The sequence below is a fragment of the Anser anser genome (assembly GCF_964211835.1).
Source record: "Anser anser genome assembly, chromosome: 23".
Classification (NCBI taxonomy): Eukaryota; Metazoa; Chordata; class Aves; order Anseriformes; family Anatidae; genus Anser; species Anser anser.
This window is the reverse complement of record NC_139744.1, coordinates 6429445-6454128: the sequence shown is the minus strand read 5'-3', so window position 1 is coordinate 6454128 and position 24684 is coordinate 6429445. Positions and strand designations below refer to the sequence as shown.

Genomic DNA, 24684 nt, shown 5'->3' with positions numbered 1-24684 from the left:
CAGCTGGGAAGCAAAGTTTCCTCAGCTGAACTTTGTCTGCAGATGCAGGCTGAGACTTAGCTCAGCTCTGTTATGTCAGGGTTGGGGGGGGGGGGGGGAGTGGGGCTGGCACGTGGGCCTGTTCTGGGGCAGCCCATGCTCACTTGGTGCCTGCTTCTTTGCTGCCCAGTGAATTTCTCCTGACTTTCCCTGTGCAGCTGTGTGGAGTTGTGTGGTGTGATTTGCTTGGCAAATAATGAGCTACTAGTTGGAGCTGCTGCCCTTACCTTCCAGAAAGCCTTCGGGCCCTTGTGCATAAGGCAGGAGAATGCAGGGGCATTCTGCTGTAAGGTCAAACCCTGAAACTGAGTGCCATGCTTTGTGAGCCACCACCAGTATAATCTGCCTAAAAGATTCCTGCAGGGCTGTTTGCAAGTTGCAGGAGCTCTAAATGAGAGCTCAGACTGGACTCTTTTAATGACCTTTTAAAAGTTTGTTGATAGCAGCTGGGCGTTCATTGTGCTGGAATATTCTGCTCTTCTTATCTCTGCAGATAGCCAGGAGAGAGAGACGTGATTAAATACCCTTGCTTCTGCTAGTGCTGGCATCTGGAGTGAGAGAACTAGTTTTGAGCTGTTGCTGCTCCACACGCAGGAGAGCAGTTGAAATTCCCTGCTCTGTAAGTGCTGCCTGAGACACATACCTGAAACCAGGAGTTGTCTTCCCTTTGGACTTGTCACATCAGCCTCACCAGCTGCTAGATTGTGAAGGGATGGAGAGAGAAAATCCTTGTGGAATGATCTGAGCTTCTTGGGACAGTTGAGTTAGCATATCTTGCTGAAAAGATGAGCAGAAATGGCACACTTGTTAAAACGTAAAAATAAATAAAAAACATTGAGAAAGGCCCTTTCTAGCAGGACAAGTCTGCAAAGCAGTTCAGTGGCAGAAGGAAATTTGGGAATAGGCAGATATAGGCCCTATTGGAAGGCTGCCTTTCATTTTCAGTTCCCCCTTTCGCAAGTGTGCTGATGTTTGTTTGGTGTTACAGGGCCCTGGCTGCAGGTTTTAATGAACTCGTGTTCCAAGTTGTAGTGAGCATGGAAGAGTGACTTTGAATCCTGTTACCCAAGAAACAGGAAGCCTGGAGTGCTGTTTTGGCTTGGCATGGGTGAAAGGACAGCGGGGCACCTGCTGAACACAGGCTCTGTTTGATGTAGCTGGTTGCTAAATACTCTGCAGGAGGACTGCTGAGCACTGTGATTGCTCACCATCCTGCACAGGTTGAGAAAGCTGCCTCTGGAGGCTGGGAGGGAAAGGCAGGGATTAGTGCCACCTCCCTGCTTTGCAACACGTCCTCCCTCCTCAGGGCTTTAGAGCAAAGAGCAGTGACCTCTGCATTGTCCTTGAACGCAGGCTGAGGAGCTTCTCCACCCGTGGATCCCAAGCAGAGAAAAATACTTCTTGGGGAGATGCTAAAACAGCTTTTGTGAGCTCAGGGTGTCCAGAGAGCTCACTGCCCAGAGCACATTGTCTGCAACCGAAACTTGGGGTTTGGGGTTTGCTGCAAGGATCAAGAGCTTGGCAGCCCCAAGCATCCCTTGGGGTCTGGGTTACCTGAGCTTCTGCTTCTCCTCCTGAACTAGGAGGAAAAAACACCGAGGAGGGACAGGAAACCTGTTTGGCTTGGCTTGGGTACAGATGAGAAGAAAGCAGGTGAAAAAGATTAAATGCAAACTGAATAAATAACAGTGTAAAGGGTATTTTGCAGTTCTTATACCTGCTTGGATGCTCCAAAGAGGTTTTCTGCCTCAAAAAGAAGGTGAGATAATGTTTGTAGGGCTGTGACTTCCATTGGGTAAAAAGTAAAAGACCAAAACAGATGTGTTTTGGAGGAAACAAGTTCTCCCTTAGATCTGAAGCAGAAAAAAAGGTTCTGCATGAGAGCTGGTCCTTTTTTTTTCTTTGCAACTCCCTTAGTGCATCTCATGCAAGAGGTTACCTCTCCTTTCAAGCTTGCTTTGTGTATCATCAGGCTAGTGTGGCAACTGTGCTTCTAAAACAAAACAAACAAAAAAAGGGTTACATGAGAATAAACAGCAAAAATAATGCATGGGGGTTGATTTGTTGCTTTTCCCAATATATGTGACTGGAGGGGGGGGGGTTGCTTTGATTTGTGGAGCTTGCTGCTGCAGGACAGATGGTAAAAATTAGTCGCGCTGAGCTTAGTTACGAGCACTCACTTCTGACTTATTCTCCTGCCTCTGTGCAAGCTGGCTTTTTTTGGCCACGTGCAGTGTTTGGCAGCCGGGGTGAGGGGATGAGGCTGGTTGTGTAGGGGCGAGATGAGGTCTCGTGCCCCTTGGTCAGTGAGGGGGGGTCTCTCGTTTCCACACCTGGAGCTACAAACTTGGCTTTTACGTGAGTAAATGGGCACACAAGTGCTCAGCTCCCACCCTAAGAGGCTTTAAGGGAAGCAGCTGTTGAGCAGTTAGCGTCCTTCAGAAACTTATTCCAATCTGTAATATAAAACTGTCAGGACTGTTGATGGTGTTTGCTTTCCTGTGCAGGAATGGCCCTATCTATCTGTAACTGGGTATCAGGATTAAGTGGACAAAAGCTTTGTTCTGCATCACTCGAATTTGGGTGTTGATTTATATTGCTGAGCTTTCTTTTGTTTCCAAAATATTTATCTTGGTTGTCCTGCCCTGTGTGTATTGATTTCTCTTTGTCTTTGTATTTTGTTTCTTTTTTTTTTTTTTGTGGGAAAGTTTCTAGCACACCACATGGGCTGGGAGTTATGCACTAATTGCCTCATCCCGATTTAAGAACTTCCAGGATAAAACTTGTCACCTTGACTGCCCGTTGCAAGGGGACGTGGTGTGGTCTGCACGGAGGGCAGCTGACTTTGCTCTCGGCTCTGCCTGCAGCTCTGTGAAGGCTCTGATTTATGGGGCAGCTTTGAAGGCTTTGTGGTCGATACCCGTTAGTGGTTTTTATTTGCTCGCTGTTTAGTTTTGAATCGCTTTTGTTTATTCCCAGAACAGGGACTTCATGGGATAATCATTGTATGGAGCCCTGGGTGCTGCTTTCTTGCAGGTCTGCACATTTTTAAAAATACTCCTCTGCCCAAAGAATGCTGTCGTATGGCCTTTTGTTTTGATGTTTTCCCACCAGATGATCAGCCGTGTCCAGCGTGAAGCTGATGTTCATCAAACTAATTTAATGAGGCTGCAGTGCTGGGTTTGCATCGGGCTGTGCTGTGGCTGCGGGCGGTTACTGGCACGTCTCCACCGTGGGCTCGGCGCATCTGCGAGCCCCAGGGCTCACAGTGCTGTAGCCAGTGGCACAGTAGCTTTAGCACGTGTGTGTGGTTTGCTTCGCCTGGGGATTTTGCTCACTGTACTACGAACTGTTTTACCCAGTCCCTTTTAGACTGCTATTCTGCTAGGTTTTATTTTTTTTCGTGCCAGTTCCAAACATAACTTAAATCTGGCTTGCTGTTACTTTTGGAAGGGAAGCGGGCTGCCTTTAATTGTGCTGATGTGGGGCTGAAGCTTTAAATATGTTCCTGATTTGTATGGGTGCCATTGAAGGGACAATGTGTGGAGCCAGTTGGATTCAGTCTTGCTCATTAAAGCAGCAGTGCCAAGTCCACGCTCTCCCTCCTCACCAGACTGCAGTGACATTAAGTAATATTGCTAGTTTTGTGTTAGTTAGCATGAAAGGATCCAAAGAGAAATTAGGGCTGAGCTGTGCTAGGTGCTGCCCAAGTACAGCAAGCAACGATGCTTGCTGTGAAAGATGGGGTGGTTCCAAAGAGAGATTTGAGGAGATTTAGTGTAATCTTGGGTCCACTTTTTCCTGCACAAGAGTCAGATATTCCTGCTTTTCTGCAGAGTTGGTTGTTGAGCTGAGACTTAGGACTGTGGTTGGGCTGGGGAATAAAAATTGAAATGAGCTGGCTCGGCAGAATGGTCAACTGGGGAATGGCATGTGCGTTATGGCATGTGCGTTTTGGTGCTGGTCTCTGCAAGGAGGAGGTGAACCTCTGCTCCCTGCAAGCGCTTCCCTGTTGGGCTCTCATCTCCCACACGCTTGGAGGTCGCCTCCCAGTTCTGGGTCCTGGCTGGGTGGGAGATGGGTGCTGAGCTGCTGAAAAAGAGTGGAAGAGACCAAGGAGCATCGTCTGGTTGGTGCTGTGCTGTGCAGGGTGAGTGCTTTGAGAGTGGGTGTGCTCTGGGCACTTCAAGAGCTCCTGAATAAATCCACAGAGTGAGAAGAGCTGGGCAGCATGCATGGCCTGGGCTCTGGGCTTGTTCTCTCGTCTTACTTCATTTGGGAGCTTTCATCAGGAGCTTGATGCTTGTGGAGAACCAGCTCCTTCAGAGGTAGCCAGCAGCTCTGCAAAGCATTTTATTATCACAGATGTAGTACTCTGAAATGGGATGTTGCTGGAATGTGGGTACCCAAGTCCTTTTTATTATTATTGTGGGGGTTTCTGGTTGGTTTTTTTTTGGTTTGTCTTTCTTCAGCAGATAACCCAAGGAGACGAGAAAAATTAGGCTAATAGACTACAGCAGATGACAAATGTCACCTTAGTGCTGCAGCTGAGTTTGTACCGGCTTTTTTCCCTGCTGCTGGGTGGAGGGATGGCAACAGGCTGAGTGAGAAAGGCAGCAAAAAGGAGGATGTGAGCAGAGGAGCTCACGAAGGAGTTAAGATGCCCAGCCATTGGTGCGGGGAGCAATCAGCCAGAGCGTGGTGGAACAAGCAGAGCTTGGCTCTGCAGTGCCACAGGTTGGTGCAAAGGAGTTCCCATTTTCCTTGCTATTTGCAGTTCCTGGAGTTGAAATTAGCCCTTTGATGCGCTAATCTTCATCAGCGTGGCTGTCTGCCAAAGTGCCTTGTGCTTCTTGGCATGCGGCATGGGGAAGGTGCTCGTTTTGTTCCGGCCGGAGCTGGCCCTCCTTCCCCATTCCAGCTTTCAGGAGGACGTGGGTTAAATAAAGCTGAAAGTCAGACCTCCCATCTCCCAGGGCACTTGGTTTGAGTTTCTTTTAATGGTATTATATTAGAACTTTTCATGAGATGGAACACTCAGAAAAGGTTTCTTTTTGGTGTCATTTTCTTGGCTTTTCATCTCTTCTGTAGGTGTAGACTGTATAGTCAAAGCAGAACTCTGATAATTTCCCACAGTACGTTCCCATTGGAAAATGCAGATTCTTTGAAAACTCTTCTCTTGGCGTGTTTTCAGAAGTTTTTACTGGACCATGTTTCAGATAGAAATGTTACTGGTGCCTTTCCACACAGTGCACAACAGCATCCTTACAGCAATGAGAAAGATAATATGCAATTACAACACAATTGTATTTTGTTCACCTTCTATCTTTGGAGCATCTCCTTGAAAGAGAAAAATACAGATTGAGGAGAGCGTGCAAGACAGCAGCAATAAAAGAGGTATGACTGCAGGGTTTGATTTATGAGGAAAGACAAACAGAGCTGGGTAAGTTGTCCAAGCCAAGGATGGCCATGATAGCTGAATGTGCCTCTTTGAGGAGGTTGCCTCTAATGAGGATGTATTTGGGATGGAGCAGAGAAACACTGACCGAGCTGAAGAGAAGATTCAAGGGTGAGGGTGGATAGAAACTTGCCTAATTGGTCTTCTGCCGGAGACAAGCTATCAAGAACAGACTGTGGGAACAATCCTTTACTGTCTTGCGGATAATCAATTTGGCCGGGTAAAGCTTCTCTGACTCTCGCCTATTTATTTTTTTTTATTTGAAAAATGACATTGGGTTTTAAAGGCTGGCATAAAACTGATTTGAGGAATGTGCCTCGTTGCTGGGTCAGCGCTAATGTCCTCGAGCTCCATCAATATGCCACGCTGGGAAGGTCGCGGTGGAATTTGTCAGGCAGACATGGAGGTGCGCTGCCCGGGCTCCTGTCTGAGCTCTTCAGCTGGGCAGGGTGAGGCTGCTTGGGGCAGCTGGGAGACGTGCTCTGCCTGGCTAATTTAGGAGAAAATGGGAGGTTTGTGATATTTTGTGGCTTCACAGCCCCTCGGTGTTTTTCTCTGGGTAGTGCTGCATCTCAAGAACTTGCTGTGAAGGATGTCCTTGAGGGTTAAATGCCATTCTGGGGTGGAGGCTGTGTTTCGGTCACTCTTTCTCTTGGTCTGAGGCCAGAAGCTCTGGTCTGCAGCAGGAGGAGACCTTGGCGTTGAGGCTCCTTATAGGCGGTCAGCACAGATGTGCTGTGGGCTGAGCGCTGGGAAGGAGAGATGCAATTGCACCTTTTTGGCCAATTTGGGGATATTTTGACTTTATTTTGAATGTATTGAATTTGGAAGCAAAGGCAGTGCTTTTGCTGCCATATCCTCCGGAATGCTTTGCCAGCCGTGCCTCCAGGCTTCTTGATGTGGCTCCAGGTGCAAGCAACTGCTTAAGCTTTGGGCACTGATAGGTTTTAATGTGGCCTGGGCAAGTGCTTGGGGTGAAACTATGGGGACTTATTTCAGAGAGAAAGGGAACAGACCTGCTCAGTTGGGAGATGCTTCAGCTAAGGTCTTCCCACTACCAGCATGCAACTTCTGAGCTTCTTCCAGTTTCTGGTCCTATTATTGGTCCTATTCTGGTCCCATATTGGAGTGCAGGACCAAAACCCTCTGTTTTGGATGCATAGACACGGTGTTTGTTGAGAGGAGAGACAAGTGCATCTGAAGAGCGGAATCAGACTGCAGAAACAAAGGAGGGGTTTTGGCAGGGCTTTTCAGTGCCTTTTTTTTTTTCCCCAGATGCTTTTTTGTTTTTCGTTTATGCCAAAGCCATCAGTCAGGAAATGAAATACCTGTTAGTTGCATGCTAAACGTGTAATCATCAACATAGGTTTGGTTTAGTTATATAATAGTTTCCAAATAATTGCTTACTGCCCTACAGCAGAATTAATATAATTAGGGGCATAATTGCAGTTACCTACCACTCAGGGATTCTGCTAAGGCTTAATTAATATTTGCAAATTGCTCCAGGATCCTCCGACCATCTACTAACATGTACAGAATGCAAAGAATAATAATTCTTGTGTTATGTAGGCATGGAAGCAAAATAGTGTGAGGAGGTTAAATAAATACAGTGGAAATCCAGAGCCGCAGGAAGGGAACAAGTCAGACATGGGCTCCCTGCTGCCCCCATGCCTTTGTGAGATGCTGAGAGAGTTTCCTTAATGAAAAGGGCCATGGGGAGACTGTTATCCCCTGAGGGCTGCCATGGTTTGTCCTTGCCACTGGGTGCAGCTGAGGGTAAAGCCATTTATCCTAAACCCCCTGGGCCTTGTTTCTTATTGCAGGGATGGAGATTGCCATGGACACAGGTGGGGCCATGGAAATCCCACCTGTAATGGATTGCACATGCTTTAAAAAAAAAAAAAAGCTAACTGAAAAGAATCTAACTAAATCTAAAAACTAATCTAAAAAAATCTAACTGCTAGCCTCAAAAAGCTTAAAAACACAGTCAGGCTTGGCCAGGGCTTAGCAAGGGGGATGCTTCTTCATGCTTTGCTTCCCTCTGCCTATTTGCTTGATAGCAATTCCTTTATTTTTTTTCCCTTGCATTTCTTCTCTGTTTCCCCTTTGCAGTTTTTCTTACTTGTTTATCCTTTTTTCTAATTTCCTTTTCTCCCTCATTCTCTCTCTCTCTCTCTCTTTGTATGCTATTCTGCAACCCGTGAATCTGCTGTGGCTGGGAGTACGTCTTCTCCACACTTTTCTTCTATCTTTTTGAAACATCAGGAACCCTATTGTTGCAAAACTCGGTGCTGTTGCAGCTGATTCATTTCTCTCTTAGGCAGTTCTGGGAATTCTTCTCTGTGTTTTATCATCACCCCGAGCGCTGTAATTTCATGCAGTGGGAACAGGTATTTGTAATTTGTTTTTGATTGTTCCACTCCCCTCTCCCCAATTTTGTAATTTGCTTGAGTTTGTTTTCTTTCAGAAGTAAAGCATCCTCCTCAACACCCTTGAGCTTTAATTTTTTCAATAATAAAGTGTGAACATAAATTAAGAACTCGAGCTGTTACTAATCTTATGACCATACTCGTTCACACACTGATTTTCATAGGGTATATTAAATCAAGAAGAATGGCCTATTATAATATAATTAGCTGTGATTCACAAGCAGGAATTACTGTTGCCAGTGTGGGAGAAAAGTTGCATAATATGACTGGAAAAGATTGAAACCTTTGTGGTTTGGTTTTTTGTTTGTTTTTTCTTTTTGCCTTTTAAAAGCATCTCAGCAGCTGGAATGAAGGGGAATCCATGATAAGGAATTCACTATGGATTTTGTAATAAATTTATGTAATGAAAGTGTCTCATTGTGGGCATGTAAATTTTCATATGCTCCCAACATATGTTACTGACAGAAATAAATAACCTCATCCTGTGGCTTTATTAAACTTAATGCATCAGTGCTTCCCAGCCCACTCTTGCAGAAGGACCCCAATCTGTCTGAGCACTGGGCAGGAGCAAAAGCAAGAGCAACTGGACCTTAGAGCTACTCCTTTAGCTACAAACCACTTTAAAGACTGCATAGATTTGAGAGTTCGGTTTGTTTGTTTTTTTGTCATCATTTTGAGAAACAGGGAGACTGAGCAGCATCTCCCTCTGGCTTGAGCAGGCTCACTGGAAGCATCTCCCTGGGCAGTGCTGGCAGCCTGCTTTGGGTTTGGTTTCTGTGGTCTCTTAGAGGTCTTGCTGCTTGCAGCTGTGGATCCTACACAGTGTTCGTTATGGAGGATACTTCAGGTTTCGTCCAATGTCACATGGAACTGGTGCATGAGGTCCTTTGGGTTCTGACCAGGACTTCTGCTTTTTAAAGTCTTATTCCACCAAAAAGTCTTCATCTTTCTCCATCCAGGTGGCAATGTCACTGAGAGCTACTTTGAATAGGTTTTTGGTGTTTTGCATCTCTTGTTCTCAAATGAGACGTTTGAAAACTTCCTTCTGCGTGTGAGGAGAAACCCTCACACTGTTCTGCAACCAGGCAGTGGGAAGAGATGGAGTTATCTCGAACTCTGCCTGAGGGCCAATGCAGTGACCCAAATACCCAGGAAAACAGGTCTGCAATCACTTGCAAAATTACAAGTGAAATTTAAGTGAACTTCTCCCACCAGTGCTTTCTTAAGGTGCTGGGAGGGAAGAAACTGCTTATGCAGAGGATAAGCCTGCCTGGTCGTGAGGGTGAGTATGAAATAAGCAATGTGGATTATTATTGGGATGTGCAGACAGCAAAAGCACTGATGTACCTGTGTTCAAATGGGAAGTAAGACCCATTGTTTTTCTAAATCCAAGTGTTTCACGCTGTTGGGGCTCTGTTTATTTTCTTAGCAGAACCTCAGAACTTTTGGGGGGAAGAACAAAGATAATGAATGAAGCTGATTTATGCAAAACTCAACTTTTCCTTATGTGAAAATGTGCTGGGGCTGGTGGTGAAAGGGTACAAAATAAAACCTCATCTTCTCCCCAGTACGTCAGTACTGGCTCACCTGGCCCATAGTGGCTCTTCCTGGAAGGGCTCCATCCCTTGGGATCTTCAAAGCTCATGGCTGCTTTCTCTTCCCTTCTTGCCCTGTGCCTGGGCTTGTGGTGGGCAGATTTGCTGCTTTGGTTTGCACCTCACCTTGGGAAGTGCCTCCAGTTCAAGAGCTGGGGGGAAAGGGGGTCCCCTTCTTGTGGCTGGGAGGCAGGGAGATGGCCTATGGGAAAGGGCAAGGATACCTCTACCATGTCATGGGGATTTGTAGCTCCCTGCTAAATTTAGTGGAAACAACCATGTGCCTCCAAAAGCAATGGAAAACCAGGCAGACAGCCCCATGGTTTTGTTGTACTGCAGCAGGAAAGCAGCCTGGAAGGCTCTCTAGAAGACATCAGGGGACATCCCCCAGCTGGCCACAGCTTTCTTACAAGAGTTTTGTAGTTGCAGTGGGACTTCTCTAAGGGATTAAAGGGTCTCTGTTCCCTGTGCTTCCACCTCCTGGCATAAGGTGTGGATGTATGTGTGCAGTTCAGGGTGGCCTTGGGGGTGCTCAGCTTGATGCCCGTAGCCATGAGTGGTTATCAAGCATCTACTGGGCACTTAAACCAGTTTCTGCTCGGCTGAATGCATCACTGATATAAAAACACAGAAAATCATTTCTTCCAGGAATATATTTTCACCATAAGGTATCACCGTGCCTTGAGGTATTCACTGCAAAACAATACTTAAAATATTTACTGCATACGGTGACAAATCCAGACATTGTGTGCACATAATGCCAGATACCTAAACCACCATAAAATCAACACACTCCATAATATCAAGCACATCAATCATTCTGTTTCTAATAATGTCTGCATCTGTATACTCCCTCTGTCAAAGCCTCCCACAAGTCTCCGATGACTTATTGCACCCAGGACTGCATCTGGGTGCGGTGCTGTGAGTTTTATTAACAGCAGCAACGCTCGCTCTCGTGCATCCAGCAACATATTTCAATTGAGTAAGCAGCCATGGAGGGAGAGTTAGGCTGAGATGAGCCATGCATGCAAAGCTGATGGTTTTCTTCTGAAAAAATACAGTTGTTTTTTCTTTGCAAGTTTTGCTTCCTCTTCTCTCCCTGTGCTGAAAGTAGTTCTGCTTTCTCTTATGTTCTCCCTGCATTCAGGATTATCAATTTCCAGATGTGGTCAGAAGCAGTAATTATATGTTTTTCCTGCCCTTTCTGCTCTCAGACCCTTCTTTCTCCCTCTGTGCTGGGGTTGGGGACACAAATGTCCCCAACCTTTTAATGAGATAATGGCCCCTTGCTTCACAGGGGTGGCTTTGTGGCTGTAGGAGGCCATTTACATGTCATGCTTTCTGCTTGCTCCTCTCTCATTAAATAATTAAAATACAATTTCCAGGCTTTAAAAATATGATCTTCCTGACTCTAAAATCATGTGTTTTCATGGTGCTGGAGGGCAGAGTCTTTGTCATGGCTTTATTGCCAGGCAAGCAGAGCGAGGAGAGAGATGGGCAGATGGATGCTCCTGCCTTGCTTGGCAGGCACCTTCCTCCCTCACAAGCTCCTGGCCTGCTCCTGCACCTCTGACTTGGAGAAGATCCCCCCTTACTGCTCTGCATCACTGCAGGTGCCTTTCCCTGGCTCCCCATCTCCTTTTCATCCCTTTCCTACTGTTCTTGCTGTCTTTGTTGCCTTTTGTCCTGTTCCCATTGATGCCTACAGTTTTCCAGTCAGTTCTTGGGCATCCTCCTGCACTGCCCGCGTCCAACCCGCTCCGCTCTGCTGCCTGAGCAGGATTTGCAGCATGGTACTGAACACAGACCTTTTTGACTGACTTCTGCTATGCTCTAGGAAGTCCTTTGCCTTTGATTTCCCAAGCAGTGGGCAGTTCACCAGCACCTGTGTTGATTCACCTACCTTCCTGGTCAACCTGCCTGCATATTTTTGTGCTAAATTAAAGCATCTGTGGCTCATAATGTTCTGGAGGTGGCATTAACCTGTGAGTCAGGACTCAGGAACCTCACACAATGCCCTTCTCTTGCTATGTGTAAATTAGGGGTGATAGCAATGCTTTGTGCTGTGGGAGATTTAATCCCTCTGAACTAATCCTTCATTATAAGGCTGTTGCGTTGGCCGTGTGGTGGAGTTACGGGTCCGTCTTCCCCACACCTTACCCTTCCCAACGCTGAGGAGGTGAATTTGGAGCAACTCCTGGATTCGAGATCCCCCACTTCTTGAGAAAGATAAAGCAGATCTGGGAACAAGGCACAACCACAGAAATTGCAGGTTTGGGGGCGTTACACAGGCTGGCACACCGCATAGAAGCAACTCAGGTGCAGTTGTTGCATATCGGCACAGCAACGGGTGTTGTTACACATGAAAACACACCAAATGGTTTTGCAGAAAAGAATCCTGATATTTAGCTGAAGGTTAGGAAAAAATATCATTTTCAGAAGGTTAAAGGCTCTCTTGAATTCTTATGTTTTGCCTTCTGGCTTGGGCAGTGCTAGAGATGAGATTTCCAAGCTTTCCTTTCTGACTGTGAGGATTAGGCACTTTGATTTAAAAGAATCCCAAAACAGAGGTTTTCATAGGCACCCTGAGTGCTTGCCTTTAAACACCAAGTACCGTGAGATTACTCAGTCCAAGAACGTGGCTTTGGGTGATTTTATGATCTCTGAATGCATTGTTAATGATGTGGTCAATAACAGTGGTTTCAGGGCTGGAGATGAGAAGTGTAGGAGTTAGTAGGAAATATTTTGTTCTTTTTAATGTCCCAATAGGATCTGCCAAGGTGTTGTGTTTTTTTTTTTGTCTCACAAAAAGGGAAGCAGTGTGCATTTGATAAGCTAATCTGTTACAACAACCCTTCTGGTTCTGGAAACATCTGGAGAGGTTTGCAGACAGGCAGACAAGAAGTGCAGAAAGATGCCAAGGGCTGGGGAAGAGTTTTGAGTTTGTGGTAGGTGCCCAAGGCGAGGTGGGCGGTGGGACTCGTGCTATCCAAACATTAAAAATAGTGCACGATACACTCCTCTTTGCATTTCTTAGCCTGGCTGAGTCATCAGTCTGCCTTTTTATTAGCATCTCAGGCACCACTGTTTTGGGGATCTTCCTCGTTGGCTTGTTTTCCTGTTTTGGGTGGCAGTTGTGATGTGGGGAAGGTGCTGGCGAGACATGCCCGAGTCCCCATGTTCCTGGATCCACTGGTGGAGAGGAGGCTGAGAAAAGGAAAGGCTTTTCTGCACGGTGCCCTTACATATCGTAACAGTTAATATATAAAGGTGAAATGGAAAATGATCCCCTGCCTCAAAAAGGTAATTCAACTTTGTGTAACACATAGGGAAAGAAACAGAGAGGCCCCTACAGAGTCCTTCATCCCCTCCTAAATAAGTTCAAGGACAAGGGGAGGTGGGGCCTTTCTCTAACCTCCTGAAGGGGACGTGGGCTCTTCCTTGCCTGCATCTCTGCAAGAGCAGTTGGAATTTGGCTGAGCTCTCACAGAATCATAGAATATCCTGAGCTGGAAGGGATCCACAAGGATCATCGAGCCCAACTCCTGGCACCACACAGGTCTACCCCAAAATTCAGACCATGTGACTAAGTGCACAGTCCAAATGCTTCTTAAACTCCGACAGGCTTGGTGCAGCGACTCCTATCCTGGGGAGCCTGTTCCAGTGGGCGACCACCCTCTCAGTGAAGAACCTCTTCCTGATATCCAGCCTGAACCTCCCCTGCCTCAGCTTGACACCATTCCCGCGGGTCCTGTCACTGGTGACTAAAGAGAATAGATCGGCGCCTGCCCCTCCACTCACCCTCATGAGGAAGCTGTAGGCCGTGATGAGCTCTCCCTTCAGCCTTCTCTTTTCCGGGCTGAAGAGGCCAAGTGACCTCAGCCGCTCCTCATGTGTCTTCCCCTCTAGGCCCTTCACCATCTTCATCACCCTCCTCTGGACACTCTCCAACAGTTTCACGTCCTTTTTGTACTGCGGTGCCCAGAACTGCACACAGTGCTCGAGGTGAGGCCGCACCAGCGCAGAGCAGAGTGGTACAGTCCCTTCTGTCAACCGACTAGCAATGCCGTGCTCGATGCACCCCAGGGTACGGTTGGCCCTCCTGGCTGTCAGGGCACACTCGTGTTCAACTTGCTATTGTGAACCCCATCCTTTTCCACTGTCACCTCTTGGCTATCTATTTTGGTCTATTCTCCCACATGCCTGGTGATAGGACAAGGGAGAACGGGCTAAAGTTGCGCCAGGGGAGGTTTAGGTTGGGTATTAGGAAAAACTTCTTTACTGAAAGGGCTGTTAGGCATTGGAACAGGCTGCCCAGGGGAGTGGTTCAGTGATCTTGGAGATCTCTTCCAACCTAGATGATTCTGTGATCTTTCCCTTCCATGTTTCAGGTCTTTGCATAAAACCAGAGGTGCACACAGACAGTTCCAGCTGCAGCCTAGAGTAAGGATGTGAATATTGGTTCTTCTGGAGCTGGGTGCAGAGCTGGAGGGTGCGCAGGGTTAGTGCAAATGAGTGAGTCACCAAAAGTCCTGCTTGGAAAGCAGAAGGGCAGGACCAAGGGTGCCATTGACTTCTTGGAGATGCTCACCACCTGCAGCTGATGGAGATCTCAGCCCTGATCTGAGTATCCCAGGGCAGTGTGAAAAGAGGGTGGATTTGGGGAAAAAGGGTATTTAGGGGGAAGAAAAAGAGAAAGAAAATGAGAAAGAAAACATGATAACAGCTTTGCAACATAGAAGTGCTTAATATGTCATTTCTACAAAGACGATTGTAAGAAGGTGAAACAAAAAGCACTAGAACAGATCTTTGGTCTCTTCAATCCATTACTAGTGGCAGCAACCCTGGCTGCAGCACTACGGTGAGGGATGCCTTATGGTGAGGGCTGGATGGGGATGCTCTCCAGGAGCATGGATGAAACTGCCAGAAGGGTTAAATGAATAAATAGAGGAAAAAAAAATAAGAATAAATAAACCAGAAATTCCCTATGGGTGACTCTGGTGGAATCAGCCTTCTAGAGCAGGTGCAATTTTCTTCTGTACAGCCAGGCACACAAGCCCAAACAACTTCCCATGGGAAATCCTGCATTTTGTTTTGGTTTACCTCCACTTTTTTGAAGTGGTTTTGCTTCTTTGTCCTCCGTTGCCTGCCTCTCTTGTTAAAGATGGGCACCCAGAGGAGATGAAGGGATGACTTAACCACTGGTGCCAACCGCGTGAGCCCTTATGCTGTGCTAAGACAGGTTATTAGTGGGACTGCTGACTTTAGGTCTTAAAAAGCCCAGCACCTAGAGGGGTGCTCAGGTCTCCACTCCTAATTTTCCCATCTAAAGCATCACAGTCTCTCTTCACCTCGCTGCTGGATGGACTCGAGCACAGAGGTTTGACCTCTGTCAGGGAACAAGTTACAATTGCAAATGGGTGTGAGATGCCTCAAAAATGGTAGTTTCCCAGCAACTAAACAGCAGAGTGAGAAAAAATACTTGATATCTGGCAACCTGTTTGTTTTAGAAGTGCTTTCTGAGACATCAGGGCTTGTTAGCATGAGTCTGACACTTGCTCAGTTTTCATCTTGCTCTCCTTTGGATTTGTAAATGTCATGCCCTTTTTGATGTTAGACACAGAGGAAATAGGTTCCTGTGTGCAGATTTGGGCAGCCCGGCCGGAGTCGGGGGATGCAGCCCACCTGTTGCAAGTTGATTGCATTATGCACGGAGCTCACTTGCTAATTGCTTATCTTCTAAATGTAAAAAGCAGCAGCAGCTGAATAATGGGTGGAAGAAAAGCTCATACACAATAAGGCTAAAGCTCATCATGATGAAAACATGCTGCTATCTTGAAAGAAAATCAGCAGTAGGCTGCGTTGTGCAGTGGGTTAGCTTTACACTGCCTCTTGAGAAAGTTGTTTGGAAGCTCTGGATGTCAGCGATGCAGAATTAGTGCACCTACAGTGCTTTAAAAATGGCTTTATTTAGTGTTGCACCAGCACTGGTGTGGAAGTCCTTGAAGCAGTATATTTTGCTGCCCCTGTTGCATGGACTGGAGAGAGCTGAGAGGTGCAGGGCTTGTTGGAGAGGTTCAAAAGATGAGCAAAACCCAGCTCGAAGTGAGCAGCAAGCTGGTTTCATTGCAGGCTTGCAAAATCCTGGTTAAACAAGTGTTGTAAAACCAAGCCCTTGAGGGAACACTCATAAACTTTGCAAAACAAATTGCTTGTGATGTGATAAAGCAAGTGAATATTTAGCTGCTCGTGAACTTTAACAATGGATCAGAAAAAGCTTTGGAGTCTCTTTCCCGTGTGGTGCAGGCAGCAAGGTTTGCACAAGGGCTTTAGCTCTGGCTTGGGGTGATGAGTTGTAGATTTATTCACAGTTTTCTATTGTGTTCTCTGTCCTGGATTTCTTTAGTACCTGGAGATGGAGGAGCTGCTGCGGGGCTCCGTCTCGCCCTACTTGCATCCTGCACTTGAGCATGGGCTTGAAGCCCAGCTCCCCTGGGACCATGCTGCAGTGCCAAGCTGCAGGAGGGAGGGTGGAAAGGGACCCCAAGGTCCTTACACGGCACCCATGGGCACGCTTACCCCAAGTGGGGACAGCCCAGTGCTTGGGTGGCTGCTACCTCGTGGCCCTCCTGCTGCTGGCCATAGCAGAGGGTGCATGGGGGGGGGCTGATGTCCAGCATGACTCAGAGCGAAGCAATCAGCAAAGAAATGCAAATACTTCAAGCAGAAGGAGCTATATGTCAAACATCAGCCAGGATCAAGCAATTCCTCTATTTTCTGGCCAAACTGGAGTAGCTCTGGAGCGAGCCTGACTCACGCAACCTGCATCCAAAGCAGCAGCTTTCCACCAACCCCCACGTCCCCTTGTTCTTACAGCAAAGTGCCCTTGCCAACATCTGCTTTCCCTTCCTTACCTGTGCTCCCAGATGCCAGCGTGTGTGTTCGCAGCATGCAGCTGGGCTCAGATCACGCATCCTCCATCTCCCCCTGAGCGCAGCGGTCGGAAACATCTTCGGAATTGACAAAGTTCTGATGAACTTTGAGGAGGGAACATTTATGCCTGCATGAAAAGGTAGTTTTTCCACCATTGATATAGGTATTTTTGTTAGCGTTTAATTAGATTAGTCCTCTAGGTTTGGTGGCCAGCTGTTCGTGTTGCAGACAGGCAAAAAAATTCCAGCATTACACTCCTGCTGCTTTCGTCTTGTAATGAGCTTGTTAGCAATTAGTTGCTATTGGAACAGGCTGCTGTGGTGCAGAGCGGTAATACAATGAGCTCAGCATCTGAAAAGTGGATTTTTAATGGGGACCGGGTGGAGAAGGGGGCTAGAATAAGTAGTTTCACAACTGATGGGTTAAGTGCATTGGTGCAAGCAGCTCTGATTTGTGTGATTTTCCTTGTCCTTTTGTGAATAATATAGATGACTTTGAGATCATTTTTATTATATGTATGCACATGTGCATATCACAGAATCAGTCACAGAATCACAGAATTGCAGGAGTTGGAAGGGACTTCAAGAGAGCATCGGGTCGAACCCCCTGCCAAAGCAGGTTCCCTAGAGCAGCTGGCACAGGTAGGCATCCAGATGGGCCTTGAATATCTCCAGAGAAGGAGACTCCACAACCTCCCTGGGCAGCCTGTTCCAGTGCTCCGTCACCCTCACTGTGAAGAAGTTCTTTCGCATGTTGGTGTGGAGCTTCCTGTGCTCCATTTTGTGGCCTCTGCCCCTTGGCCTGTCCCCACAAACCACTGAAAAGAGGTTCCAAATCCCTCCGTCTCCCCCACTTAAGATAGTTGTAAACATTAATAAGATCCCCTCTCAGTCTTCTTATATCAAGGCTGAACAGACCCAGGTGTCTCAGCCTTTCCTCATAGGGAAGATGCTCCAGGCCCCGTATCATCTTTGTGGCCCTCCTCTGGACTCTTTCCAGGAGAGCCCTGTCTTTTTCGTACCGGGGAGCCCAGAACTGGACACAGTGCTCCAGGTGAAGCCTGACCAGGGCAGAGTAGAGGGGGAGGATCACCTCCCTTGACCTGCTGGCCACACTCCTTTCAATGCATGCCAGGATCCCATTGGCCCTCTTGGCCACCAGGGCACACTGCCGGCTCATGGTCAACCTGTCGTCCACCAGGACCCCCAGGTCCTTCTCCGCAGAGCTCCTCTCCGGCAGGTCATCCCCCAGCCTGTACTGATACATGTGGTTATTCCTTCCCAGGTGCAGGACTCTACACTTGCTCTTGGTAAACTTCATTTGGTTTCTTCCTGCCCACCTCTCCAGCCTGTCCAGGTCTCGCTGAATGGCAGCACAGCCTTCTGGCATGTCAGCCACTCCTCCCAGCTTCGTGTCATCGGCATGCTTGCTGAGGATGGACACTATTCCCTCATCAAGGTCGCCAATGAAGATGTTGAATAGAAACATATAATAAGATATATATTCTATGTAACATTATTATTATTATTATATTATATATATATAATAATATATATATAATAGAAAGTAGGGAGATTTTTTTTTGATTTCTAGGCTGGAAATTTTCCCTTCTCTTCGAATAGGTGAGCCAGGGAATTAATTGGAGAACTTAAGTCTCTCTAAACACCTCCCCCCGCCCCCCCCTTTTTTTTTCCTGGCCCACCCCTACCCTCCCCAGCAAGGAAATGTGGATAGCACAGCATGTCCTGGGGAGAATGGGATGTGCAGAGGCTTCAAGTGGCCTTTTGGGTTGGCAAAGATGTGGGTGCTTTCTGGGGGAGCAGGAAGGAAGTTACAGCACGGTGCTTTTCCCAGTTGTTGACTCAGAGCATGGATTCTTGCTAGCCTCATGGGTGGAAATGAATCTGTAGACTGCAGCTTTCTGCTGGTTTCTCACGGGTAGGGTCTGAGCCCTGGAGCTGCTGATGAGTTGAAGGGCTGACCGAGGGTCTTAGAGTTCATGCACCTGACTTTCTATCTTGCAGATGATTTGCTATACATTTTTATTGCTCTTTTTGAATGTGTTGTGCAGGAGAGGTTGCTGAGCTATTCCTTGCAGCTTTGTGCTGGTGTCCCAGAGCTGGGGCTTCGTGCTCCATTGTTCCTCGCACGATTAATAACCAGAGCTGTGGGGCCAGCTTGTACCCAGAATTTGAACCCTCACAAATCAGCTAAAGCAGACCCAATTTCTTGCCAAGCAACACTGGACATCTGTATTTAAAAATCCTATTACAGGACCAAACTGCATGCTTCAAAGCTGAGCTGTTCTACTCTGGCAGCCTTTCTAGAAAGGGTCCCTTTTATTTTTTTAAAAAAAAAAAAGTGAAAAAAAAGTAGAGAAGGCTCTGGTGCTTTTGCACAGAGTTTCTGTTGCTCACTTCCCTGCTTGTGTTTCATTCTTCTTCCTTTCCAAAAATCACCAAGCCATAATGACTCAAATACTCCAAACTAATTAATCCTCGGAAGGGCCCACAAGTGAACAACAAAAAAAAATTGACAATTGGCTTTTCGGAATGTCCTAAGGAAAGAACAAATCGAGGAAGAAATGCAGCTTGTTTTTGCAAACTGCCCTGCCTTTGCCTGCAAAGCTCGTGCTTGCTGGGGAGGAACGTGGTGAGCTCCCAACTCCAGCCCTTGTTGAGAGCTCGCTCCCTGAGTCCTTCCTCCATCCAGGCTTGCATTTGGCATCTCTAGCAGCAAGACCCAGCAGTTTTACCGTGCATCTGGCCTTCGGCTCTCCTGGTGGTGACCCCAGCGTGCTCAGTGCAACTGTGCAGCACTCATTTTGCCCCCAGGTGCATTGCCAAATTCCTGGTGGAGAGCGTGAGTCTGCAAGGGGACCGGTAGCATCCACTGAGGCTTTGCAAGTGCCACATACATGCACCATCATCACTATTTGCAGAGGGGAATAGCTGTTTTCTTTCCTTGGAGGCTAATAGGCACTAAATGAAGCTGGAGGCTTGTATCGACAACCAAGTCCGCATGCACAGGAGGACTTACTCTATTTAGCAGTAAGAAACCCATTGAGATTTGCTCAATGTGTGTAACAGAAGTGGTGCATTTGGACCAGAGATGTGTTTTCCTGCAGGCTCCTCTCTCTCAGTGAGCCATGGCTGAGGGTTAATGAGGGTTGGGCTCGGCTGGCAGAAGCAGGCAGGAGCAGCGCGGAGCCGAAGCCGCAGGCGTGTGGAGGTGCTGCGGGTGTGTGAGAGAGGCTGCTGCCACTGAGCACTTTGGATCTTTTGGCTGAAAGCCATTTGTTAAGGAAAGACAAGGTTGCTGGCTTCTCTATTTACTGCTGGATTCTTTGAAGGGCCACAGAGATGTTCTGGGGGGGAATGGGGATGTTTACGCCAAAGGAGATGCGAGGGATTTCTCTGCGCCGCTGCAATCAAAGCCAAGGCTCTCGACAGAAAACCGGTCATGGGCTGCTGCCCCTTTTGTGCTTCATGACTAATGGCAGCAGAAAATACCATCTCTGGGGAAACAGCTCTGGGTTCTTCTACTTAAATGTGCCGTTTTATCTGCTTTTTCATCTATTTCACACATTGACTTCCTTCAGTCCTTTATACTATCCCTCTGGTATACATAGTTATTCTGCTTTGCTGGGATGTTGTTGCAACCTGGCCTTGCAGACCTCTTATCCAGCTGCCTTGTACCAAAGCGATCACGGATTTAGTCTAGAAGGAATCAACGCCTCTTTAAGTCTGCTCCCCCAGTACTGTGAGGTCGGCCACTATTTCCCTGTTGACACAGTGCTACATGACTACCTGCGTTCCCAAAAAAAAATCCTGCATGCGTCATCTCACCCATCGGCTCTCGCCAATGCCAGTGCCCCAGACCAGCTCCTGTGGGCTCCTCTCGCACGGCTTTCGGCGTGTCCTTGGCACACAGCGCATGGGGACGATGTCTCTATTCCCTCTCCCCATCTCCCGGCTGCTGGAGGGGCCCCGAGCACTGGGGTTTGACAGAGGCTGCTGGTGCTGCAGAGCCACAAGCACTGAGCGGTCCAGAGGTGTTACACCATTACTTCATCACCCTGCAATGATGCGGCGATGTGGCTGTAAGAAGGCTAATAAAAAATGCATCTTCCCCTGTATAACGCATATAATACGTCTTTTATTGTTATTACTATTATTATTATTATTTCTCTCCCCTCTCACCTGTATTTGAGAAAAAAAAATCTGACAATTTCCTAGCAAGGAAGAGTGACATTTCTATTTTTAAAGGGCCATTTATAAATAGTGGCATTATTTCAGTCTTGCACCATGAGGATGCAAGCTACCTCCCTAAAAGGGATCAGGCTTTGCTGCAGCCCTCTCAACTTCCAGTCCCTGTTTATGCTGTTCAGCCACATTTTCTCCTGACCTATTTTTTGTGTGTGTTTGTGATAAGCCCCAGATGTAACGGTACTTTTACGAGTTACCAGAGTAATGGATTTGGAAGGAAGGTTTTGACGCGTTTCCTAATAGCTCACCTGTGCAGTTATTTTATGCCTCAGTGAGTTCACCCTGCGCTGCGTGCAGCGGGAGGGAGGCTGGGGAGTCGGCTGCATTTAATACAACCCAGCGAGCTGAAACACAGCTTCGAGTCTCCAAAGCCTTTCCTTGCCCTTGCTGGTGGGATGGAGGTGCTGCTTTGGCGTGAATTTCTGGCAGCAGCAAGGCGCCCTGCAGGCTGCTTCCCTCAATTCGCCTGGGAGCCCGCTGGGGTGATGGGTGGCAGTGGCTGGAGGCAGGTGGCACGAGGACGGGGGGAAGGGACAAGTGAAGCGTCGCCTGCTGACCCCTTCTGACACCCGCAGCAGGATCTCGTTTCCTACTGCCATGTACTGTAAGGTCTCGGAACAATTTATTTGGCTGATTAAAAAGCACAGCAGCAAGTGCGTTTCTGAGTCATGGAACTACGCATCTGAGCGGCTGCCTTATCCTGTGCTTTAATGCCAGCTCTGCCTGGGCGCCCAGTTGTCTGTGCCGCCTGCTAGCCAGTGGGGAGATGTAGCATCAAGGCCAGATCCTGCCTGATGGGCTGAGCTCATGTCTTCCTCAGTGTCACAGTGGGAAAACCATTAGATACACCTTGATTTTTTCCAGCTGCGTATCAGTGGCAGCCCCATCCCGTTGGTGTGCACGATCTGGCTGCAGGCTGCTTTGCTGAACGCAGCTCTGTGTGCACACCAGGGCTGTCATTAATGATCTTGCCGTGACAAGATCAGATTGCAGACGCAGCAGATCACGTCCCTTCCTCCATGTGATGCTCTGGCCGATGCTCTGTGGTGCAGCACGGGCCCCTTCCCCTTGCAGTGCCCCCGGCCCAGCCCTGCTGATGCTGCAGGGGGCCTCGAGCTTTGATTTTCAAGGAGCAGCAAGGGAGATGTTCATGGACAGAAGGGTGTCCCTGGCCCCAGCTGCCGAAAGGGCTTTACATACTTTCCTTAAATTATTTTGGCTGTTATTAAAGTAAAAATAACAACTCAAGTCTTTATCACTCCCCACAGATACCAAAAATCTCCTGTAAGTTGTGACTGCATCACAGTCAAACTTGCTTTAATACTGTGCCATGGTGGTAAAGCGTGGTAAAGGAGGATATTCCTCCCAGCATTTGTTTGCTGCTTTTTTTTTTTTTTTTTTTTTTTTTGAGGAAGTCCCAGCTGCATCTCCTCTGTCTGCCACAGGGCTTTGGTTCAGAAGTTTGTCACTGGCTTTTCAAATGGTTTTATATTTCCTTGTTTCTTTTCTGCCCATTCAACGAGTAAATTTAACCCCGCCAGGTGGGTGCCTGAGCAGACTGTGAATTGGTATGCTTGTACAGAAGCCACGTGCTGGAAGATTAGAGGCAAATTAATTCCCGGCACTTCTGGCTCTTCTGGAAAGTCATTTCCATTTTTGGGTATTGTTGTAGGGATGCAGAGATGCTCTTGGGGCTGGAGCAATACGGAAGGAGCACGCAGCTCTCGGGCTGGGCATGAGGTCCAGGAGAACAGGGGATACAAATCCCTGGGGTGAACATGGAGGGGATTTGCATTCATGCAGGGCAGAACATAATGGGGAGAGGGCAAAGTGGAGAAAAATTGTGGGTTAAGCACAGGGAAGACTTCAGTAATTGTAGACCAAGTGAAAGGTATCGCTGGGGCATGGGAAGGGGGAGTTTGGGCTCTTGAGAGGGTCTGAGCATGTCACACTGGAGCTATAGGATGCCTAGGGGAACATACAGGGTGGTTTTATTTTGACAGCAGAGCCAAGATGCTGCTGAGCATGGGAATATCATGGACCCATCCTCACACAGCCCAAGAGCTGTGTGGCCAAACCCTGGTCTACTTCTCCATCCAACCCTGGAAAGCAGTTCACTGCTGGGCTGGGCTCAGATCCATCAGGGCATTATGCTATATGCAAAGTGATTTCAGGGCTTTATCCTAAATACCTGTGCTTTTTTTTTATTATTCTTCTTTTTTCTTTTCCTTGCCTTTCATTCTTTCCTTGCAAGTTGCTGCTGGGCTGGGTGGCAGCATGGGCATGTTTAGCTACATTTGCTTTTACAGCATCATTTCCTACCCAGGGCAAGCTGAGCTGCTGCTTTGGTGCCATTTGCACATTAATCACAGCTCTCATGGAAACGTCGGTAATTGTTTAATGTTCTGCAAAAGTGTTCATCCCACGGCGGTGCTAGGGCTGGGCAATAAGGAGCAGCCTGGCCCAGCAGCATGGTTTGGGGGATTTCAGTGCAGAAGGAGAAAACGATGATGCTTTGAGCTTTATTGACCTTTACTAAAGTTGTAATTTCCTACCTAATCATGTTGAATGATATTAAAAAAACAGCTCTATTTTGTATTTAAGGAACTTCGTCACCCTGTTAAGGTTGCAACTCTGTTCCGTCTTTTTTTCAGAGTGTCTGTGTGTGTTAGGGTATACTTATTAATTTTCAGTTGCTTGTACATCATATAATCATCAGCACTCTAGCCACGTCCATGTTTTCGTTGTCTGTTCTAAGTGATTCAATTAATCATGGCTTTCCTGTCCAGCCTCCCTAGCTGTGGTTTACCAACATGGCTTTCTTCACCTGCGTTTAAAAATGCATCTATTTAGAAGCAATTTTCAGATGGAGACTGTTTGAAGAAGGTGATTGGGCTGAATGGAGCATGTCATGTCCTAATGATGCTAATATGGCTCATTAGCCTTCATGATATCAGTGTCAGGTCACCACTAAAGCTGGCAGGTGCTGTTCCAAAGACATTAGCACAACCCCTGAACAAAACTAACGCCCTTGAGCATTTTGGGGGATGGAACCCCCAAACCGAGGCTTTGTGAACCATCTCCGTACCAACCTTCGCGCTGTCTCCTATGCATCATTTAGCATCTTCACGCCTCAGGAGCTCGAGAGAGTTATTTTGCTGTGGAAGACAGCTTTATGGCATGGTGCAAGAGCTGGCATTAAGATATTGTCACCCCTTAGTTTTTGTGGCATTTGGTGGGCTGTAAGTTATTCCGCGGAGCTGATTTGCAGCACATATCTGGTGCAGCATCTGATCTGATGTTTCCCCAGACTCATCTCAGGAGATACGGTGACTGGTACCTTGTATCGCTCACAGCAGGGATGCAGTGGAGGAAAGGGCTGCTCATGTTTTGAGCTGCCGGTAGTAAAATTCTCTGGATTGCAAGAGCTTCCAAATGTGTTTATGCTTTGCGCTTAAGTAAAAAATAAACAATAAGCAAAACTTTCTTCAGCATGAAAACCAGCATGGCAAAATTATGTTGCATTTTGGGGTCATTGTATGGGTCAGGATTAACCATTAACATTGTGGTTACATCCTTTAAAAATTCTCTTTGCAAAGAGAAACAGTGAAGAGGAAGAAAAATGCCAAATTTCTCCCAAAAAATACCCTATGTGGTGTGGAAACACTTTGCTTTTACGCTGAGATGAAGAGAAGGAGCTTTTCTTCCCTGCCAGCGTTTTATTACTTGCCAAGGAAAACGACCACATGAAATACCTGGCATCCACTTGGGCTCACACTGGCTGGGGTGAAATGGAGACTATGAAGCATTTTGCCGACAGCCAACAGCATCTTAGAGGGCTTAGCAATAGCATTGAAAACCTTGAGAGCTAAAAATCAACATTGCCAGCTGCAATGATATTTTAATTAAAGAACACCACAGTTAGAGGTGAGTGATGTGCGAATTTACATTTTCTTCCTTTT

General features: G+C 47.2%; 2 protein-coding genes across 4 annotated transcripts in view; one reads left to right on the top strand and one right to left on the bottom strand.

Annotated features, from left to right (window-relative positions):
* The window catches only part of LOC310885452 (acid-sensing ion channel 2), a 504402-nt gene that overhangs the window by 408931 nt on the left and 70787 nt on the right, over positions 1-24684 (top strand). The window lies entirely within an intron of this gene.
* LOC310885454 (uncharacterized protein) overlaps positions 1-24684 on the bottom strand; it is a 369789-nt gene that overhangs the window by 317756 nt on the left and 27349 nt on the right. The window contains exons 1-2 of one of the 2 annotated variants that reach the window (XM_083808892.1): positions 1105-24684; positions 98-816 (exon numbers count right to left, since the gene is read on the bottom strand). The exon at positions 1105-24684 is cut by the window's right edge and continues 27349 nt beyond it. In XM_083808892.1, coding sequence (XP_083665018.1) covers positions 17007-17942 — 936 coding nt within the window. In that variant the 5' untranslated portion in view covers positions 17943-24684 and the 3' untranslated portion in view covers positions 98-816; positions 1105-17006. Of the gene's footprint in view, positions 1-97; positions 817-1104 lie in introns of those variants that run through there. The other variant, XM_083808893.1, reaches the window with a different exon arrangement.